Below are 20,020 nucleotides of genomic sequence, written 5' to 3'. Positions count from 1 at the left end.
TAAACTACTGGCCCTTAGATATCTGTGGTCTGCCACAGAATCAGGATCTCTCTTGTGGACATCTCATCAAACTGCAGCTTAGGCAGCAAGGGGAACTAACTTCAGAGAAAACATCTGGCGCCATGAAGCAACAGGCTTCAATAAGCACGTAAGGAAAGATGAGAGTGGCTAATTGAACGGCAGGCTAATCTCCTGAGGGAAGCCCTGGGGTTGATGATAAAAAAGATTTCCTGACAAACAGCACAATGTTCTTCTTTTGCAAATCAGTCTTACCCAATTCACAACCTTACATTAACAAGGACAGTGTATTGTGAGTGTACTTTTAAGGGTTTTTTTAAAAACTCATGCAGCTTACAGCTTCAGCAATGTCATTGGGGGTAGAGCTAAGCTGTGGCAGTCAGGTGAAAGGGCTTTCAGTTTCATTTGTGGCAGTCAGGCAATAAGGTTTTTTCTTTTGGGCAGTGTGTACTTGTAGCAGTTTAGCAGCAAGCTAAGAAGCAGTCTCTCTCTCTCCCTGTTTGGTTCTGGAACTATTTATTATCAGTTAGCTGAAGGAGAGGCTTGCTGCCATCCTGCCTTAAAGCAGCTGTGTTTTGGGAAACAGATTGGACTACAACCTCCTCTGGGTTTCTTCACAAGGGATTTTCAGCACTTAACCCAGAAGGCTGAATTCCAGTAACAAGTTGGCATTAACCTATGTTGTACTGTGTTTAGTTGGAGGGGTTTCTGTATTGGATTTTGGCTTTGGTTGGAACACATCAGAGCTATTCCTTAGGAGTTACACATTATCGTGGCTGTTGTGATTCTTGCTTGTAATTGGCTTACTACACATGTCAAGAATATTCTTAATTAACCTTTGTTTTTGATAAAAGGCCCTCATGGGTCAATTGAATCACAACTGGAGTGAAACCTCATGTTCATCCTGGCCAAATTCAAGTGAAATGTTACAGGTCAGACAAGCTTCATAGAACACCTTGAAGTACCTGGCCCAACATGTAACACAAGGCATTCAAATAGCACTTCTCACATCACAGGGGCCACCTTCACCACTTCAGAGCTGATTCAGAGAGACACATTAGATAGCTCATTTGACATAGGAAGATCCCACAGACAGCAGCAAAATTGGATGACAGAATTAAAACAGAAAATGCTGACAATACTCAGCAGGTCAGGCAGCATCTGTGGAGACAGAAACTGAGCCAATGTTTCAGATCTGTGACCTTTCATCAAAACTGTCTCCCTGGGAATGGGTTAAAGCACGGAAGGGACTGCCAAATCTGTGTTAGTGTCTAATGCTGATGTTGAATCAGGAATGTCCAGGAGGCAGGGAGAATTCCCTGCTCTTTCTCAAATAGTGACACTGGATCTTTTAACATTTGCCTGAACAGGTGCCTCCTATAATTGCCAATCTAAATGGGGATACAGCAGGCACAGCAATGGCAATGCCCTCTGCTCCACCCTTTCTTCCAAAATGTGTTCAAGTTGCTTTTAAGCTCATCATTTTACCAAAAAAAAGACACAAAAAGATTCAAATATGCAAATATGAGCAGAAATATGAAAACAGAAAATGTTGGAAAAACTCAGCAGGTCTGACAACAACTGTGGAGAGCGAGAGACAGAGAGAGATGGAGTTAACACTTCAAGTCCGTATGACTCTTCTTCAGAGCTCAAGATCCTATGGTCCAGTCATAGTCATAGATTCCAACGTTGGTCATCTTTCCACAGTCATAGTCAAAACTGCTCTTTCCAGCATGTGTATTTATTTCAGATTTCCAGCGTCCACAGTATTTTGCTTTTATATGAGCAGATAGATCACTTGATCAATTATTTACAGATTAGCCATATCTGGATTCCCGATTAGCCATTTACAGTGACTGATTAATGTACTGGCCCACATTATGGGCTTAAGTCCTGGAGTGGGGTTTAAACCCAAATCCCTCTGACTCAGAACTGATTGCTATCAATTCACTGTCACAAAACAATGGCAATGCCTCCACCTAACTAAGCAAACAACTCAGTGGTAAATGTTACGGTTGACCACCTTTTAAGAAGTAATGATGAACCCCCAAAGAGGAATACTCTGCCTCGTAATGTGTTAAAGGTGTGCGCGAAGGTGAACTGTCCTTCAGTAACACTTAGTGGTTAACTAACAGACACTCACTAAGATCAACACTTAATGATTTAGTTAACTAACAGGAAACTTTAACAAGTAACACATGGAATAAAATAAAATTTGACTGGAATGCTGTTCAAATAAGTACAATATCCATTCATTAACCAGAGAGAATTTTGTCACTCAAAATATACAACCTGGTTTTGTGTCTTTCGGAACCTTCTGGAGTTTCTCAGTTGATTTCTGTCTGTAAGTTCTTTTGATTTTGTACCTTTTGCTGGTTAGATGGTGTGTTCTCTTAAGAGACATATAAAACTGGCAGGGTGGAGAACTACTCTCTCCCTCTTGATTTAAGGTGGCAGCTGCTATATCCTGTTTTCCCTCTGACACTCTCTTTTATGCCTGTGATGACCTATCAATTTTCCTGCAATAGGATTGGTCTGATTTTTTTTTCCCCCAACGTCAAATTCAAGTCTTATAGGTTCTTGGTAGCCAAGTGTCTGCTTTAAATTTGTTGGGCAAAATTCAAACAACAACATGTTGTCTTTGTCAAGACTACTGCCTGACACTTTGATACAAATGTTTCAGTCTGGACTTTGGATCTGTTTTGCATTTTAAACTGCAAGCACGGAAACGAGGCCAGCTTTTAAAGGGACCACGCAACATTTCTTCCCCCTCTATCACTTTTACAATTTTTCACATCTTTATCAATATCACATTCCAAACTCAACTTTACAAATAAGAAAGACAGGAAAGTAGAGCCAGATGTTGCACAGTTATGTTTGGCAATAATATTCCCACGTTGGGGACAAGAGTTGAAACAAAACGAGTCACACAAGTGAGTTTCAGATTGAAGTAAAGCACTTTAATATCTCAATACATATAAAAGTACAGTATAACACAGCTTTTAACATTAAATGGAGGTAGAACTTAACTCAGACCACAAGTGCCCATAATTGAATTTAAACTTGGTCTCTTTCATTAAGAATTTTTAAAATCTAGTGTAAATAGGTAACTGTTTAGGAGTTAAAAAGCCATCCCAATTTCTGGTGTTTCTCAATTCCTTCTGTCTACGCTGCACCAGAAGTCAAATTCTCTTTTAGGGAAGGGACAGAAGGTTCAAGTCAGTGGTATCTGTGAGGCTCCGCAAATGTTGGCGGACCCTTAATTCAAGTGCGGAGGTGCCCCACATTGCTTCAGTCTTATGGGAAAGAACTCTGGCACAGCCAAGGCCTGGCAAAGAGTACCCAAGCTACATGAAGTCCGAATGGCAGGATGCAGGGAGCACCAACACCATTTCCCCCACTGCCCGCCCTCACCAACCCCCACCCATCTTGACACTCAATAAACCTGAAGCAGGAAATCCAAGGTAACAAACAGTCTGTGGAACTAAAGCCACCATCTTCCAGTTACACCAGCAACACACTGAACTACAAGCTTTAGCCAACTACACTATTTCAGTACCATTTAAAGAATGTAAATACATACCCCTCATTACCCCATAAACAAGAACCATCATCTCCAGTGGGGAGCCCCAGGAAAATTACCCTCTACCAAATCCATTAATTTCAAAGTATTAATTTCAAAGATCCCCAATTTTCACCTAATAGTCAAACAAAAAGGAGTTTAATGGACAATCTCAAACCCATAACTGTAATGTTAACCATTTAAAACTTTTATTCAATGTAAAATGTGCTTTGTAGCCTTTGACTCAGATCAAGTGAAAGATCAGGTGTAATGCCTCTTCTAGTCAGCTTAGATCTTCTCTGTCTCTCTTGTGGGGACCATGAATTGAATTCAATCTGATTTTGAATTGGTTTCTGGAGCAAGAAGGTAGTTAAGAGCTTGCCCTGTCCACTCTGCACATTGGCTTTGTTACACAGAAAAGAATGACTTTTTTTTTAAAAAGGTGGGGTTCCGTTCACATCTGAGTTTTAATGGTGTATAACTGTTTTGCCACCGAGCCAACTGTTCAATGGATGACCATTGCAACTTCTTTAGAAGGAAATCGAGGCACCCAGTCATAGAGACAGGTTACTGTGGTACTGTTGAGCAACCACTAGGTTCAAGTAACGTGCTTCCAAAGGATTACTACAGACATCTATGGGCGAAGGATCGCTACCACACCTGTTTCATCCTCATTTAATTACCTCAGTCTTAAAATTACAATATTCAAACACGAGCAAAACACATTAGAGTTAAATTCCTTAACTATTTTAGGAAAACCGTTCATCAGAATGAGACTGAGAACAAGGAATTTCATATGAATCTGTTCATGTGTTCGCAGGCAAACAGCCTGGTCTCAAAGCTTTTGACATTAATATCCGGTTCATGAATATGGCTTAATTTCAGAATCATAGAGAAATGCATAGAAGATTCCAGTTACAATTCGACTCATTAAAACTCAAGCCCATTTATTGTTGAAAAAGGGACATTGTTACTGAAGCTTCTCGTGCACTCATCTCGCAAGAATACAATAACAAGCAAAATCAACAAATTTATATTGTGAGAAGAGAATGCTGATTGAGCAGAGTCCACTTACCAACCAAAGTATAAATCCATTGATTTCTCTTGCACTGTATTCTTGCGAATGGTCCTGATGAATGCAAGAGGAAAAACTTCGACAACAATGTCTCTTTTTTCAACAATACTCATCCTCTGCACTAAAATAACCAAAGCCATTTCTTAAAATTCCATTTTTTTCAACGAAGGGAAAAGGACTAACCCCCTCCCTGCCGATTATCAAAAACATATCATGTTAATAAAGGAGCTGACATGGCTGATTCAACATTACATCTCCAGAAGTAAAACCTGTCGTTATTACCACTTGTGTCAAACGCTGTGACATGTGAACAAGTGTGATATGCAATCTATAAATGGACCATGTTGTAAATGCCAGAGTTCAAATAAGATGGCTCCTAAAGACTTGAGGTATACAGAAATCAAGAATGAGAGAAAATAAATATTGTGCAATTAAAGCAACTTGAGAATGCAAAGTTCAAAAAAGATTCTGCAAAATTGGTTTAATGATATGGCGGAAATTTGTCTTGTGCATAAGGAGGGAGGAGGAATCAGGAATGTACATATCACAGCTAAAGGAAAGAGAAACTGCAAAATATGAAGACAGTGGTTGATATCGCTTTGAGGTCAGACACGAGTGGTAATCTGAGAGAGATGGTTCTGTTTAATCAAATCCTGTTAACATGTTATGAAGCAAAATCAGGAATCACATCATTAAACGAATGATAGTAGAAATTTGGAATTCTCTCAAAGGACTGTGAGTGGCACAAATCAATGAGCACTTTTAAGGCTGATTATCAGGCAAGAGTATCAAGTGAAACTCTGCTAAAACAGAAAAATGGAGTTGAGGTGCAAATCAGCCATGATCTAAATTGGAACAGTAAGAAGTGTCACAACACTAGGTTAAAGTACAACAGGTTTATTTGGTAGCATGAGCTTTCAGAGCACCAGTGCTGTGAGACTTCTCACTGTGTCCACCCCAGTCCAATGCCAGCGTCCCCACATCACAATCTAATTGAACAGCGGACTGGGACAAGAGACTGAATGACCTCCTCCTATTCCGAATGTTTTCAAGGCCAATTAGCAAGAGGTTGGGAAAGGATTGCACCTCCAACACCAGATGGCTTGTGTCGCTCCTGGATGGGTTAAGAGGTTCGGAAGAAAATTTGCAGCAAAGTGGAAGACTCTTCACCAAAGTCTGCTACACTGCGATGTGGAGGAGAAAGCCCTGATCAGGGCAAAGCCTGCATGGTGTCCTGATGGTAAACAGATTCCTGTCAATGCCAACATGATCAGGAACACAAGCTACAGCTTCTCCTATTACAAAATGTTTAACGAAAGATTAAACATCTACCAGTAAATTGAGGCCAAAACCTAGATGACATTGGATATTTGTACAACATGGATCAAAAGATGACAACGTTTAGTTGGAAAGTACCTGCTCTGTAAACACTGAGATCATAATCTTTGAGCTAACAAATTGGTGTTTTTTCTTCCAAATACTACGCTTTTAATAAATGCAGGAATTATTCCAAACAGTAAGTGCTGGCAGAATTATTTAGCTCAAAACATTGGCAACCATCAATGCCAGGCTACAGCTGAAGATAAAACCTCATGGGGAATAATGAACAATTTAAAGGAAGCCTGGGGCTTGGGAAAACAAAACTATTCAAAAAGGTTGTGGCTCCCACTGTGATCCACAAGGTGGCAATTCCAACGCCTTTGCAGGCAAATAGCGTTGAAGATAACACCAACAACAAGGTACAATAGGAAGCTCGTGACTTACAAAAGAAAAAAAGTGTTCCAAAATCCTGCTGTGAATGCGCTGGAACAGTCAAATGCAGCAACGGTAAAACGGAACCGTCATGGCCGCAGGAAAGAATCAAGATGACAGTCCGGAGGGTGAGGAGTTCCAAAGGCATTGATGGAATCCAAACAAGGTTTAGTTGGGTTAGCGCATCACAAAGGAATGCAGACATCCCAACCATTAAAGAAATGGAAGCAGCTAATTATCCGGATAAATTATTGGTATTAATCTAAACAAAATTAATTTTACAAAACTAAGAAAACAATCTAAAACTTCGCAGAAACTTTAAAAGAAATTCAGTGATGATTCAGTTTCACTTGTACAATATTTCCACATTGTTGACAAATTTAGAATGGTCTCTAGCACACTGATACAAGTGGGTAGAACTGTGCTGAATTAGGATGTCTAACAAACTGACAGAATAAATAAGGAAGACCTGGAGATTTAACAGATACAGATCAATGTAGAGAATGGCCCATTCACTGTTTCTGCAGGGACAGGAAGTGTACTATATTAAGAGTAAGCAGTCTCAGAGCACACGGTTAAAATCCAACAGGTTTATTTGTTTTAGAGCGCTGTTCCTTCATCGCCTGATGAAGGGACAATGCTCCGAAAGCTTGAGATTCCAAATAAACCTGTTGGACTTTAACCTGGTGTTGAGAGACTTCTTACTGTGCCCACCCCAGTCCAATGCTGGCATTTCCACCTCATGGCTATATTAAAAGCAAGAGAGGAACTGAGAGAACTAAGATTCAGATACAGAAATCTTAAGTGCAGACGGTAAAAAGACAAGTAGTGTTCTAGATTTGGAACAGATGAGATGGAACCTGAAAACCAGGAGGCAATGTTGAGTTATTACAGCGCTGCTTTAGCTCCGGCTGGGAGTATTGCATACAACACTCCCATTATAAGCAGGATATTAAATCTGTGGATATAGTGAAGATTCATGACAATAACGGCAGGAGTAAGTGAGGATAGGTCACAAAGACAAAGCTCTTTTCACTGGATGACAGTGAAATGGGAAGCATTTCTAGATTGTAGCATCATCGAGCTGAGTTTAGTTGCCTTCTTGATGGTTTTGGTTGAGCTTGGAGGACAATGTGAGGGTCATTACATCAGCAGCCAACAAAACCACCAGGATCAATTTAATCCGTAGATTGGTTGGGATCAGCTGGGGAGCAGATGCCTTTTTCATGTGGACAGCCACCTTGTTTTCTCAGAAGCTGATTACTGGGCACTGGTAGAAGCAGGAAGTGCATCTGTAAATCCCATTGTTATGCAGCTGATCATCACAAAAAGCAACACAGGAGCACCAATCATCTGGTTCTTGGTCCTCTCTTGGAATAGAAGCAGCATTAATCAGAAACTCAGATTTGCCCATTAAGATTCTTCTTTTAAGATGCCCCCTTACATTCAGGAACACCCACTGGGTTAGCAGCTGAAAATCTCGGAACTCTCAGCTGAACCAGACCAGGTCTCAGATGACCACCAGCTTCACTGCAGCATGTAAAACAATAGTCGCTGTCAACCGCAACAAACTTTACATAGGCATTGCCACCATCTGTTACTCAAATGATTGGTAAAGGGACTGCAGAGGGCTGTAAACCATTGAATAGCTTTTGAACTGTTACTTGCTGAAATCCTTCCTAATGGAATAACTTCTATTTGCTCAAAGTTGCTTTTCAAGCTAAAAGAGTAAGAGAGGTTCAAAGCAGATCATAGAATCCCTACAGAAGAGACCATTCAGCCCATCGAGTCTGCACCGACTCTCTAACAGAGCATCTTACCCAGGCCGCTTTCCCCTGCCCTATCCCCATAACCTCACACATTTACCATGGCTAATCCATCTAACCTACTCGTCTTTGGACACTAAGGGGCAACATAGCATGGCCAATCCACCTAACCTACACATCTTTGGACTGTGGGAGGAAACCAGAGCACCTAGAGGAAACCATGCAGACACCAGGAGAACCTGTAAACTCCACATAGTCACCCAAGGCTGGAAGTGAATCCGCGCTCCTGGCACTGTGAGGCAGCAGTGCTGACCGCTGTGTGCAATTTCCCCAAATCATGACAATTAGTAGTAAATGTTTCAATTGATTGGGAAACACTCCAGATCACAGCTTCGGGATCATCATTAGGAGGAGGTAAATACTGGGGAAAAGAAATCCCCCTCTCTGGGATTCCTGAGATGAAAGTGTTGTCTTGTGAGGATATGCTAGGGCGATTGGGCCTATACCAACTGGAGTTTAGGAGAATGAGAGCTGATCTTATTGAACCATCAAGACCTTGAGAGGACTTGAGGGTGGATGCTGAAAGGTTGTTTCCCCTTGTGGGAGACATGGTTTAAAAATAAGGGGTCTCCCACTTGAGACAGAGGTGAGGTGTAAGTTTTCCTCTCAGAGGGTCATTAAAGCCTGGGAAATTCTCTTTCCCAGAGAGCACAGGCAGCTGGGATATTGAATATTTTTAAGGCTGAGTACAAAGATCATTGGCTGACAAGGGAGTCAAAGGCTAAAGGAGGTAAATTGGAAGGCAGTAGAACTTGGAAAGTGAAACTGACGCCACAATCCGATCAGCCATGATATTATCGAACAGCACAGCAGGCTGGATGCTGCTCTTAATTTGTATATGTTCTTTCATTAGAAGTTGATTTGAACATCAAATGGTTTGACCACAAGTGGCTCATCCATTTAGAAAAGGGAATTAGATGGGGATTTTGAAAAAGATGATGGATGGAACGTGTGAAGAATTGAATTCAAAGCGGACAGTATCAGTAGAAAGGTTATGGACCTAGAAGTTGCTGCTCTGTAGAGAAGTGGGGTGAGATGGGTTGTGCTGTACGTGCAATCCAACAACCAGCTCCTGGGTTTGATCACGCTCTGTGCACACTGGAGGCCAAGCACTTAACAAACAAAAGAGAAAAGAGAAAAATTGAGAAAAGCTTTTGGCTATGTTTTAGCCAGACCCTTTGATTCACTGCGTTGGAATCACCTCACTTACAGACAGAATTCCTTTCCGTTGCTGAAGAGACGGAGTAGCACCATACTCCAGCTCAGTCCGTACACCACAGTGTGGCAGCCCACACAAACACCCCTAGCAGCAAGTCTTCCAAAGCCCCTCAGACAAAGGGAATCTCGTACAAGTGGCCTCCAGGCTGGACAACGAATACCACAATTAACCAGTGACGTACAACTATCAGGAATTCAACAAACGTAAACACATTGATCAATCTAAAAATTCATAGAATTGACACTATAACAGAAAGCCAATCAGAATGCCCGTGGTCATTAGTGTAGTCTTTGATTTGATATCTTGTGCAGTAAATGTCATCGCTTGATTATATACAAACTTTTACCACTCTGCTTCACTGTTAGGACAAGGGTATAATGAGGCAAGGCACACAAGAAACATCAAATCCATGATCTGCACAGAAGCTGCTATTACACAGAAATGGAACCTTCCCTGAAGTTTGATTTTCCTATGAGGACGTTTATGAGTGTTGGATTCCCATTCTTGCATTCCACTTGAGCAGCCCTGATTAAATCATCCATTTGATCTTCATTCTCTCGGTTCAATAAAAAGCCTTTACCGCCAAATCCCTCAGCAACTGTATGGTAATCTGTGGAGAGGAGATATACGTGAAGGTCATTGTTCTGCCATGTCCTCATGAGGCACGCTAACTGGAGTGAGGGCAGCCTCTACCATACTGTCCTGATTCCTGGGAAGAGGCTTGAGCCTTATAGGATATAGAACAGTACAGGCCCTTCGGCCCTCAATGTTGTGCCGAAATATGTCCGAACCCAAGATCAAACTATTCCACTTATATTCTCCAATATTCCCTTATTCGAGTGGGAACCTGGAAACAACTGGACACTCCAGAGACATCTAAACACCCTTCAATTGAAGCCTTCGTGCCAATTCTTTCGTGGTTTCCTCCCCTTTACTTTGGAGCTTAACAATCACACAAGCAGTGGCACACTGATTAACACCGTTATCTCACAGTGCCGGGGACCCGGATTCAATTCCAGGCTTGGGTCACTGTGTGTGGAGTTTGCACATTCTCCCCGTGCTTGGGTTTCCTCCCACCATCTAAACACGTGCGGGTTAGGTGGATTGGCCATGATAAGTTGCCCCTTAGTGTCAGGGGAATGGCTAGCTAGGGTAAAGCATGGGGTTACAAGGATAGGGCCTGGGTGGGATTGTGGTCGGTGCAGACTCAATGGGCCGAATGGTCTCCTTCTGCATTGTAGGATTCAATCATTCAGAAGTAAAAGTTGGTGATTTCCAAGTTAATCACCAATCGAATGGCACAGAATGATCATTCTCAACAACCCTCATCTTCTCATGGTTCAGCTTACAAATGTACTGCACAACTTGGAAGAGTTCAGGTGCTATTCCTTGAGCTGTGCCATATTAGCTGACCCACTGCAGGGATGGTGTAGGGCTGCTACAACTGGCCTCAATTTCACACACTCAGATTGCAGACAAGATTCCCCTTGCATCCTTCCACTCACTCCCGCTTTGGGTGAGCGAGTGTGTGTTGGACATAGCAAAGAGAAGAAAGCTAAGATGCGATGCTCTCCAGAGTAGAACAGTCTGCCAACACTATTTAAACTGACATGGCGAATGGACATTTGTGTGGCACCCACGGTCATGGTGATCACCTATGGAATTGGATCCCAGTATCAGCGAGCGGCAGAGGAGCAAAGTTAAAAGACGCAGGCAAGTTTTCACTTTTCATTCTTAGCCAGCTGCACCAGCACATTGGTCAGCAATTAGAAAGCTGCAGACTATTAAACTGCTACTTGCTTTTCACATGCAGTTGTACATGATATGAATCAAACTCCATCGCTCTCGCCCATCCCCGTGTTGTTATCGATACTACAAAAGCGGTGGGGACAAGCCTGTCAAGATGGAGAATGTACATTTCTCAGTTGTGTATTTGCACAGCTGACGATCAAGCCATGTACCTGTATATGCCAGTCCACAGGCCACGTTGCTGCCCAGCAATGGAACCTGCTCTCGGGAAATCTGGCTCCAGCTGGCATCATTGCCGACCAAGGCAATCACAGGAGTCTGAAAAAAACACATGAATAATAAGGCAAGTAACTGTACACACACCAAAGCGCACAGCTCTTTCAGACGAATCCACAAATATTAAAATTAATAGCAGTTTATCCATATTAAATAAGGTTTGAATTTCGTGCCAGACCAGACCTACGGCAATGTCACTGCCACTTAACTGCCTTTTGAAATAACACAGCAAGTCACCTCTTTGTATTTAGCAAAGTGGGTCACCACTTTCACAAGGGCAATGAGAGATAGGCAATAAATGCTGGCCTAGCCAGCAGTGGCCACATATTTGGGATGAATACAGGAGATAGACAGTAACACAGGGTGCCAGGGGAAGCGCTACAGTGAGATATTATGAGGGAACAGGATTAACATCAGTAAAGATACAGACAGTATTAGTTATCCAAACATAAGAACATAAGAAATAGGAGCAGGAGTAGGCCATCTAGCCCTTCAAGCCTGCCCCGCCATTCAATAAGATCATAGCTGATCTGAACTGGATCAGTTCCACTTTCCCACTCTCTCCCCATAACCCTTAATTCCCTTGTCTATCAAAAACCTATCTACCCGTGACTTAAATATATTTAGCGAGGTAGCCTCCACCACTTCAACGGGCAGAGAATTCCAGAGATTCACCACCCTTTAAGTGAAGAAGTTCCTCCTCAACTCTGATCTATGCTGCACGCCCCCCCCCACCTTATCTTGAGGCTGTGCCTTCGAGTCCTGCTATCCTTTCGAGGCGGGAAGAATCTCTCTTCCTCTACCCTATCCATCCCCTTCATTATCTTATACGTCTCTATAAGGTCCCCATTTAAGTTAAATTTTTAACGTTTAAGTTAACATTTAAGTTAAATCACATGCTGCTTCTTTAATAAGAAGATTGAAGAAATAGCATAACAAATTCCTTTATTTCTAAACAAGATTAGTAAATTAAAGCACAGTCTACACTGGCTGGTCCATTCACAACTCCACACATGAGAGTTCATGATCTTAGCCACATGCCTGTTTGGCAGCACAAATGGATCTGCATTGTCTGCACAGGCAGAGGCACAATCACAATTTGTAATAAAAATTTGCCAAGGAATTTCAAAGGAGTGACAGCAGAGGAAAAAAACATTTGGGACCAAGCCCAAGGATGAAGCATGAGACCCAATCCTCATAAGGACTGGTCCCAGAGAGTCACAGTTTACAGTTTGGGAGCAGGATGGACCACTATTCGCTACTCTGGAGACAAGACATGGCACAGAAGACATTAGAAAAGCAATGGTGGAAAGGGATAGCTTACAAAGTGGCAGCACTGAGAGTGTATCTACTCCACACAGGCTGCAGCAGTCCAATAGATTGCCTCACAAGGTCATTTAGATATGGTCAATAAACACTGGCCTACAGCAGCACGGTAGCACGGTGATTTAGTAAGTTTGCAGACAACACAAAGATTGGTGGATTTGCGGTTAGCAATGAGGACCATCAGAGGATACAACTGGAGACTTGGGCGGAGAGATGGTAGATGGAGTTTAATCCGGAAAAATGTGAGGTAATGCATTTTAGAAGGTCTAATACAGATAGGAAATACACAGTAAATGGCAGAATCCTTAAGAGTATTGATAGGCAAAGGGATTTGGGTGACTATTCTGACTATTCACTCTGTCCATGCCTCTCATGATCTTATAGGCTTCTATCAGGTCTCCCCTCAACCTCCATTGTTCCAGTGAGAACAAACTAAGTTTCTCCAACCTCTCCTCATAGCTAATGCCCTCCATACCATGAGGTCACCGAAAATGGCAATGCAGGTGGAGAAGGTAGTCAAGAAGGCATATGGCAAGCTTACCTTCATTGGCCAGGGCACTGAGTTTAAAAATTGGCAAGTCATATTGCAGCTCTATAGAACCTTAGTTCGCCCACACTTGGAATATAGTGTTCAATTCTGGTCGCCACACTACTGGATGTGGAGGCTTTGGAGAGGGTACAGAAAAGATTTACCAGGGTGTTGCCTGGTATGGAGGGCATTAGCTATGAGGAGAGGTTGGAGAAGCTTAGTTTGTTCTCACTGGAACAACAGAGGTTGAGGGGAGACCTGATAGAAGCCTATAAGATTATGAGAAGCATGGACAGAGTGGATAGTCAGAAGCTTTTTCTCAGGGTGGAAGAGTCAATTACTAGGGAGCACAGGTTTAAAGTGTGAGGAGCAAGGTTTAAAGGAGATGTATGAGGCAGATTTTTTTTACAGAGTGGTGGGTGCCTGGAACTTGTTGCTGAGGGAAGTAGTGGAAGCGGATATGATAGTGACTTTTAAGAGGCATCTTGACAAATGCATGAGTAGGATGGGAATAGAGGGATATGGTTGATTTAGTTCAATCGGGCACCCTGGTCGGTGCAGGCTTCGAGGGCCAAAGGGCCTGTTCCTGTGCTGTAATTTTCTTTGTTCTTTATTCTTTAGTATTGCTGCTGCAGAGCACCAGTGACCCAGGTTTGATTCTTGGCTCGGATCACTGTCTGTGTGGAGCCTGCACGGTCTCCCCACGTCTATGTGGGTTTCCGCTGGGTGCTCCTGTTTCCTCCCACAGTCTGAAAGACGTGCTGGTTAGGTGCATTGGCCGTGCTAAATTCTCCCTTGGTTTACCCGAACAGGTGCAGTGTGGGGCAACTGGGGGATTTTCACTGTAACTTCATTGCAGTGTTCATGTAAACCTACTTGTGACGCTAATAAATACACTTTAAACTTCAGCCAGAGACACCCACATCCAATGAAGAAATTATAAGAAAGCATTGGGTTTGAACAGCCCAATTACTGTAAAAGTTGCCATCTTCTTGCTGCACCGTGCACTTGTCACAACAACAAAAATAACTGAAATGGTTAGAAATACCAATTTGACCGTGGTGGTGTGACACGTACCTTGTGACGTTTGAAAGTGTCAAATTCAGCAACGCTGTAGCCAAGCGAACCATCTCCATAAACAATCCAAACCTGGATACAAAATAAAACACAGGGATTCTGATCTCGGTAATGATTCTCCAAGTGTAGTTTAAAAAAAAACGCTTATTTTAAAAAGTCATAGATTTCATAGAACTCTACAGTGCAGAAAGAGGCCCTTCGGCCCATTGAGTCTGCACCGAACACAATCCTACCCAGGCCCTACCCCCATATCCCTACATATTATACCCACTAATCCCTCTAACCTACGCATCCCTGGACATTAAGGGGCAATTTCTTAGCATAGCCAATCAACCTAACCTGCATATCTTTGGACTATGGGAGGAAACCGGAGCACCTGGAGGAAACCCATGCAGACACAAGGAGAACTTGCAAACTCCACACAGACAGTGACCCGAGCCGAGAATCGAACCCAGGACCCTAGAGCTGTGAAGCAGCAGTGCTAACCACTGTGCTACAGTGCCGCCCGATTTAAGTCCATATTTTTAAATTCATGATCAATGCTTGAGACTTAAGTCAGTGCTGGGAACGGAACCAGGTTCCTCTTGTACTTTTATTCCGTTACCCAGCAATCTCAAGCCAGGAACAAGAGGTCAGATGTACAGCAAGGTGTTCCACATCCTGCCAATGGCCCAGGGCTGCTCATGCAACCACCTCATAGTTAGCACCACGTTAGACCCATTAGCTCCAAATAATTTATGCCACAGGAAAAGGCAACAGGACATCTGCATTTTTGCTGAGCAACAGGACCAAGTCTACCCTTCAGCAACTGAAGTAGAATGAATGAGTCAAATTAGCTCCAGAAGGGGGAAATAAATGGAGTGAAGGAAAAATGAGATACGAGACACCAAACAGCAAAGGAAGTGCAAGAAAAGCTAAAAATGAAGTAACCTCTTGGGAAATGACTGCCTGCAAAATGAGCAACCCTACCATTTACTTTCTGGGCTGGAGAAGGTTGTATTACATCAGGGCTAAAAAAAACTTCATTAACTAATATATATTTGAGTGGTTGCACGATTGCTTTAAGAACTAATCATGTGATTTGATGGCAGTGTCATTGGGGTGCTTACACAAGCTTCTGTTTTACTTTCATTTTCTACTCTGTACAGGCAACAAACAGCTCCTACAATAAATCTGTTGTTATTTTAAATCTGTGTGTGCAAACCGCATCTTTTTTCCTTTAAGACCTACAATGCCTAACACAGCTAGGACATTACATTACCAAAGCCCTTACACTGTGAAATAGCACCCCTGATTTTCTGCAGAGTTTAATTTGTGGCTGTACATGAATGCAGTGACTTTTGGAAGTCACAGGAAGATTACTGGCAAGTTCCTGTTGAATGGTGCAAATACTCCAGCAATTTGGATCTCATAACTCTCCCTTGCTATAAAATACCAGATTCTTTTTAATACACCAATAACATTATGTACTGTGAATTTGCTATTAGTTTCCCAACATCTCTTGATCCTGACCTTAAGAAGTCGTACCCCCACCTCGGCCATAGTTGCCAATTTCACTGAATGAACTTAACAAGCTGAAAGCAGTTCAATACAGTTTAATATATTAAAAAAATTAAGATGAAGGAGAAAGGTCACAGAATAAAGTTGTTGAACTCAATGTTGAGTCCTGAGGGCTGTAATGGAAGATGAGGGGTTTGCTGGTCCAGTTTGCACTAGGCTTCACTGGAGCATTTTTTAATCTCAAACTTTTTGACCCAATACAAAAGCCCTCCCTCCCCCAGGGGGCTATTTGTTCTTAAATTTTGTTTTCACCCAACACTGACCTTTATTCTCCCATTAACACCTCACCATTGTAATCTCTTAGCTCTCACCAATCACTGACCTTCTATACTGTTCCATCCCTCTTGTACAATGCATAATCCAACACATTTCTCCCTTTAGCTCTGAAGAGACACAGACTTCAATTGTTAACTGTTTTCTTTCCCTACAGATGCTGCCAGACCAGCTAAGATTTTGCTTCAGGTCCCAACACCCCCAGTATTTTACATTTATTAGAGCAGAGAGTTCAGGCTGTCCAACAAATCATTTCCTGGGACTCTTACTCCATCCCTTTGCTGAAATCTAAACAGAGCAAAGCCTCATCTCAACAGTCAGGCTGGATATGAACCAGATCCCAGAGGTGAAAGGCCCGAAGCAGGCATGCAGAATCAACATGGCAAGCTGGCACAGTGGTTATCACTGCTGCCTCGGAGCGCCAGCGCCCCAATTCAATTCCCGGCTCAGGTCACTGTCTGTGTGCAGTCTGCACGTTCTCCCCGTATCTGTGTGGATTTCCTCTGGGTGCTCTGGTTTTGTATCACAGTTCAAAGACAGGTTAGGTTGATTGGCCATGCTAAATTGCCACTTAATGTCAGGGGGATTACAGTGTAAATATGTGGGGCTACAGAGATAGGGGCTGGGTGGGCTTGTCGTCTGTGCAGACTCAATGGGCCAAATGGCCTCCTTTTGCACTGGAGGGATTCTATGGGGGCACCAGTGATTTAAGACTGACTCTCAGCTCTCAAGGCAACCGAATTTTTTAACAAAGCATTTAAATAATTTGATGAAATCTTTACAACTCCCTCTCTTCTTTCTAAAGGTACACATACATAAGTCAGAGCACTCCTGCTTTCAGCACATAATGCTAGATAAAATATACTGACCTGTGACTCTGGCCTGCAAAGCTTGGCTCCAAGTGCAAACCCGCCACCCACTCCGAGTGTCCCGAAAGCTCCTGGGAACAGAAAGATCAGGGAGGAGATGAACAATCTGTTAGAAATTCAGGCACTGTTTATAAACAGATTAGAAAACACAAAATTGATGAAAGTTTTAAGTGCACAGACTGGGTCACTGTGGGGACGGTGGAGGGGGTGGGGAATTTGACTCAGTTTCTTTTCTGGGTTCAAACCTCACACCACGATTTGGATTAGCAACATAGGAAATCACTCCAGTGCAACACTGAAAGACTGCTGCTACTCTTACACCCTGCTTATCTGTTCCACTGAAAATTAAACTGTAATGCGAATAAGATTTAAGGAAGCGTTAGATCTAATGGACCAGATCCCTTTGTCACTGCATTTCTACTTAGCAACTTCAATGCAACAGCATTTCCAACCGTCACTATTCTGTTCTCAAAGTCACCAAGGAGCCAAAGGTTATTCCACAGGCAATTTAGGAGCAGTAATAAAGCTGCACATAAAGTCCCACCCACTACCCATGGCATAACCTTGCAATTCAGATCCTCCTAGTTCAAAACAAAAAAATTGTTTTAAAAAAAGAAATAATCTCAAGCAGAATTTATCTTTATAATTATCACCCTGAACACAGCAGGGCCATGCACGCCATAAGTGGGCCGTCCTGCCCCACCTGTTATACAACCTGTGGAACAGCAGCAACAAGTCTAACTCCTTTCATTCAATAGCATTATGTTGTGTGTTATGGGTTATACCTCCATTAATGTTAACCATGCCCTTCCCTCTTAGCATGATCAGACATATTAGACCTCAATCTGATGTGGACAGATTTTCAGCCGTAATATGTTAAGATTATACTATTGTGGAGGGGCAGCGCGGTAGCACAGTGGTTAGCACTGCTGCTTCACAGCTCCAGGGTCCTGGGTTTGATTCCCGGCTCGGGTCACTGTCTGTGTGGAGTTTGCACATTCTCCTCGTGTCTGCGTGGGTTTCCTCCGGGTACTCCGGTTTCCTCCCACAGCCCAAAGATGTGCGGGTTAGGTTGATTGGCCATGCTAAGAAATTGCCCCTTAGTGTCCTGAGATGTGTACGTTAGAGGGATTAGTGGGTATAATATGTAGGGATATGGAGGGGGGGTGGTGTAAGGCCTGGGTGGGATTGTGGTCGGTGCAGACTCGATGGGCTGAACAGCCTCTTTCTGCACTGTAGGGTTCTACGTTCTATTAAAGAACAATGCTTTAAAATTTCTCCTCAGTCGACAGGTTGCACTTCAAACTCCAGATGCTGGAGCATAAAATATAGGCATAAACTTCAGTGCACTATCGAGGGAGTGCTGCATTGCCCCAGTGTACTGATTTTCAGACAAGACATTCAATCACGTCTTGATGTGTTTGTGAAAGATTTTTGGCACTATCTGAACAGCAGTGTGATATCCTGGTAACTTGGCCAATATTTTTTCCCTCAACTAACACTGCCAAAAACAGACTATCTGATCATTCAGTTCTGTGTGTGTGTGGAGCCTTGCTGTAGCCTAATTGACATCCGCATTTGCCCAGTAACAGTGATTTCAAAAGTAATTCATTGATTACAAGGCATTTTAAGATGTTCTGAGGATGTGATAAGATGCTAAATTGTAAAATTCATTGCAAATTTGACTTTGTTAAAGATCAAATTTCAGCTTTGGAATTGTATAAATATCCACCCCCCCCCTCCCAAGGTGGCAACTTACCAATATCCCATTTAAGTAAAATGACTTAGAGGGCGATTGTTAACTAGTTATTTAACCACTGACAGGAAATCACAGCTGAACTCCAGCCAATTCTTACCAAGGCCCGTTATGCAAAAGACATCTCTGGATGATCACCCCACTCCCCTTTATAATGTGGGGTGGCACAGTGGTTAGCTCTGCTGCCTCATAGCACCAGTGACCCGGATTCAATTCCGGCTTTGGATCACTGTTTGTATGGAGTTTGCACATCCTTCCCATGTCTGCGTGGGTTTCCTCCGGGTGCTCCCACAGTCCAAATATGTGCAGTTTAGGTTAGTTGGTCAGGGTGATTAGCAGGGGAAACGTGCAGGTTAATGAGAATAAGGCCTGGGTGGGATTGTTGTCAGTGCAGACTTGATGGGCTGAATGGGCTCCTTCTGCACTGTAGGGATTCGATTCTACGATTTGATGAATTCTGTTTGCACTAACCAGGATCGAGCCATCGGAGAGGGCCACGAGGTTTGAGGATATAGGCAGCGCTGCCCACAAAGTCACCCCCATCCGCCACTATTATGCTGTCCTCCTCCATCAAATGCTCAACGCGATGCAGAACCTTCAGTGGATTCAGGTGTTTTGCCACTTCTTCCTCTGCCTTTTCACTGGAAGGTGATAAATGAATATTCTAATTCAGAAACGATGTCCTCTCAATAGCTCAGACCTGCTGACACCCACCTCAAATTACCTCCTTCCCAATTTAAAACCCTGAAATATTGTCTGTCACGAATTAAAAGTTAGCACCCTCACCTCGGCTATCATTTTTTAAATTTGTTTACAGGCTGTTGCCCCGAGAAGGTAATGAGCAGACTTCTGTCCACATATGTAGGTACACAGGAAGGGACATACACAGTCAGGAAGAGAATTCCAGGATTTCCCAACTACTGAGTACCTGTAGGATTACTGAGCAGTACTGAGGGAGAGCTACACTGTCCACAGTGTGATCTTTTGGACGGATCATTTTAAATGCCATGACCGCTAACTAAAAAGCGAGATGTTTTCTGAATGCCCTAGCCAATGACCCTCTCTCAGCCGACACTGGCTAATACAAAGTGCTTGGTAAATCGTCCGGTTTACCGTCTGTGGAATTCTGCATTTTTCTACATCACAGCGACTG

General features: G+C 42.9%; 1 protein-coding gene across 1 annotated transcript in view; it reads right to left on the bottom strand.

The window, feature by feature from the left end:
• Positions 1-2,963: 2,963 nt before the first annotated feature.
• Positions 2,964-20,020, bottom strand: part of ilvbl (ilvB (bacterial acetolactate synthase)-like) — a 46,368-nt gene continuing 29,311 nt past the window's right edge. The window contains exons 11-15 of the mRNA XM_080182221.1: positions 19,339-19,508; positions 17,112-17,182; positions 14,410-14,481; positions 11,414-11,519; positions 2,964-10,062 (exon numbers count right to left, since the gene is read on the bottom strand). Coding sequence (XP_080038347.1) covers positions 9,884-10,062; positions 11,414-11,519; positions 14,410-14,481; positions 17,112-17,182; positions 19,339-19,508 — 598 coding nt within the window. The 3' untranslated portion in view covers positions 2,964-9,883. The remainder of the gene's footprint in view (positions 10,063-11,413; positions 11,520-14,409; positions 14,482-17,111; positions 17,183-19,338; positions 19,509-20,020) is intronic.

Source organism: Carcharhinus amblyrhynchos, unplaced genomic scaffold (assembly GCF_965287045.1).
Source record: "Carcharhinus amblyrhynchos unplaced genomic scaffold, sCarAmb.v2.hapA scaffold_49, whole genome shotgun sequence".
NCBI lineage: Eukaryota > Metazoa > Chordata > Chondrichthyes > Carcharhiniformes > Carcharhinidae > Carcharhinus > Carcharhinus amblyrhynchos.
Note: the sequence above shows the minus strand (reverse complement) of the source record. Positions and strands in the feature narration are given on the sequence as shown.